The sequence below is a fragment of the Mus caroli genome, chromosome 6, assembly GCF_900094665.2.
Source record: "Mus caroli chromosome 6, CAROLI_EIJ_v1.1, whole genome shotgun sequence".
In the NCBI taxonomy this organism is placed as follows: domain Eukaryota; kingdom Metazoa; phylum Chordata; class Mammalia; order Rodentia; family Muridae; genus Mus; species Mus caroli.
In genome coordinates this window covers 18,320,501-18,322,526 of record NC_034575.1, presented here as the reverse complement: position 1 = coordinate 18,322,526, position 2,026 = coordinate 18,320,501, and the positions used below count along the sequence as shown (strand labels likewise).

At 39.4% G+C, this 2,026-nt stretch overlaps 1 protein-coding gene across 2 annotated transcripts in view; it reads left to right on the top strand.

Annotated features, from left to right (window-relative positions):
* Aass (aminoadipate-semialdehyde synthase) overlaps nt 1-2,026 on the top strand; it is a 52,775-nt gene that overhangs the window by 44,206 nt on the left and 6,543 nt on the right. For both annotated transcript variants that reach the window (XM_021164534.2, XM_021164533.2), the window contains one exon: nt 1,714-1,881. In XM_021164534.2, the coding sequence (XP_021020193.1) occupies nt 1,714-1,881 (168 nt within the window). The remainder of the gene's footprint in view (nt 1-1,713; nt 1,882-2,026) is intronic.

The window sequence follows — 2,026 nt, the reverse complement described above, 5'->3', positions numbered from 1 at the left end:
CTCTCTCTCTCTCTCTCTCTCTCTCTCTCTCTCTCTCTCTCTCTCTCTCTCTCTCTCTCTCCTATTATGTAGAGTTTTAAAACATAGTTTAGGCTTGCCTCAAACTTTTAGCAATTCTCCTGTCCCAGCATTCCAACACTGGGATTATAGTTTTTTATTACAATCCTTGCCATGATATTTACTTTTAAAAAATTGTCCTGATCTTCAATTAAAGAAGCAGGACTTTAGAATTGCCTTAAGTTATAAAAGCAAGATGGATGCAGAGACCCACCTTGTGTCTTCTTTATTAGGTTGCTTTTAAAACTAGAATCCTATGAGAAGAAGTTCAATACTGTCTACAAAGGGGGCTCTGAGCAAATGAGATAGGAAGCATTCTTCACATTCTTTGGATTCTTCCTAAGGTTCTCTAGATGTACTCTGCAAGTGACTTTGCAACTAAAAAGATCTTACCTCACCCATCCTAGGTAGGCTGCAGCCCTTTCTTTCTGGGGCCTAGGTTGTGTATAAATTAGTTTCTATTTTCTCTCTCACACCTTGGTACAGGTGAGCTCATGTACTGATGGAGTCTGAGCACCAATGCCATTTAGCCCACTTTCCCTTGGGAAAAATCCCTCTGAACCCTGGCCACTGCCTCTTCCAGTCTTGGTTTTGTGCAGCTTTAGAAGCAGGGTCAAATTGTTTCCACCAGGACAAAGTCCAGTTAGACAGTGGCCTCAGCCCTAAGTTTATCATTCCAGAATGTTTTTCATTATCTCAAGGACAGCCACAGACTTCAAGCTCTTAAGAGGAAATGTAATACTTTCAAGTTAAAACACAGAACAGTGTTCATGGCACTTTGTGAGCTGGGGAGGGGTAGGAGGCTCTGGGGAATCAAGGCTTAACTTCTGACCCACAGTACAGCAGTAAGTTGTATGTGAGCTTTGTTGTATAGTCTTGGCATTGTGTCTGTTTTGAAGGGAGGTCTTCCTCTGCTGCCTTTTCAGCACCCTCCAGCTTATGCTTTAAGTATTATGCAGATACAGGTTATTGCTGAACATTCAGCAAATGGTTTTATTTCTCCCAACGAATAAGAATGTGCAGAATATGTGAAGTGATCTCATTTACTGTTTTCCTTATTCTCTCTACAACTTGTATGGTGTCTGGCACATATACATATTAGCTAGTCAGAAAATGATAGTTGGGTGACTGAAAAGCACAAGAGATGTAAGACCAAAGGAAAAAGTTTTGCCATTGTTATCAGAGCATACAAGCCACTGAATGCATACTTGATGTGATTACATTACAAAAAGCAAAACAACCCACTAACCAGCCAACCAGCCAACCAGCCAACCAGGCAGCCAGCCAGCCAAACCAGCCAACCAACCAACCAACCAACCAACCAACCAACCAACCAACCAATGAACTAACCAACCAACCAACAAACCAGCCTAATGCAGACAAAATGATACTATTTTTAGTAGGAGTAAGAGCCAATTGAAAACAAGACTTTTGTTTAGAAAATAAAATATATTAAGATTTAGAAGTTTGGGGTCAGGGAGCCTGGCAAGGTATTTCAAGCGGAACAGTTTGGCTAGTGGCATGCTAAGTATCAACTGTAGTTTTATTAATATTTCCTAAGCTCTATTCTGTTAGTTTCTTTTGTATAGTTAATGCAGATAAACCCAGAGGAAACAAACTGTTGTGAACCTCCGTTATTTTTTCAATCTTCCTCAGGTTGTGAATGTGACAGGGGGAGTCTCTTTTCTCAACTCTGTCACACCCATGGATTACTTCCCAGGTCTAAACTTGGAAGGGTATCCTAACAGAGATAGCATAAAATATGCTGAGATTTATGGAATTTCATCTGCCCATACATTATTAAGGGGAACACTGAGGTATAAGGTAAGTGCTATATTTTAAGCAAACTTCTAGTTTTGATATGAGTAGTGTATATGCTTATTTTTTCTAGTAGTTAAAATGAGAAACCAAGTTAGAGTCTATTTTTTTATTGAAATCTTTATTAAGTTAGTTGCTTGACAAGTTCATA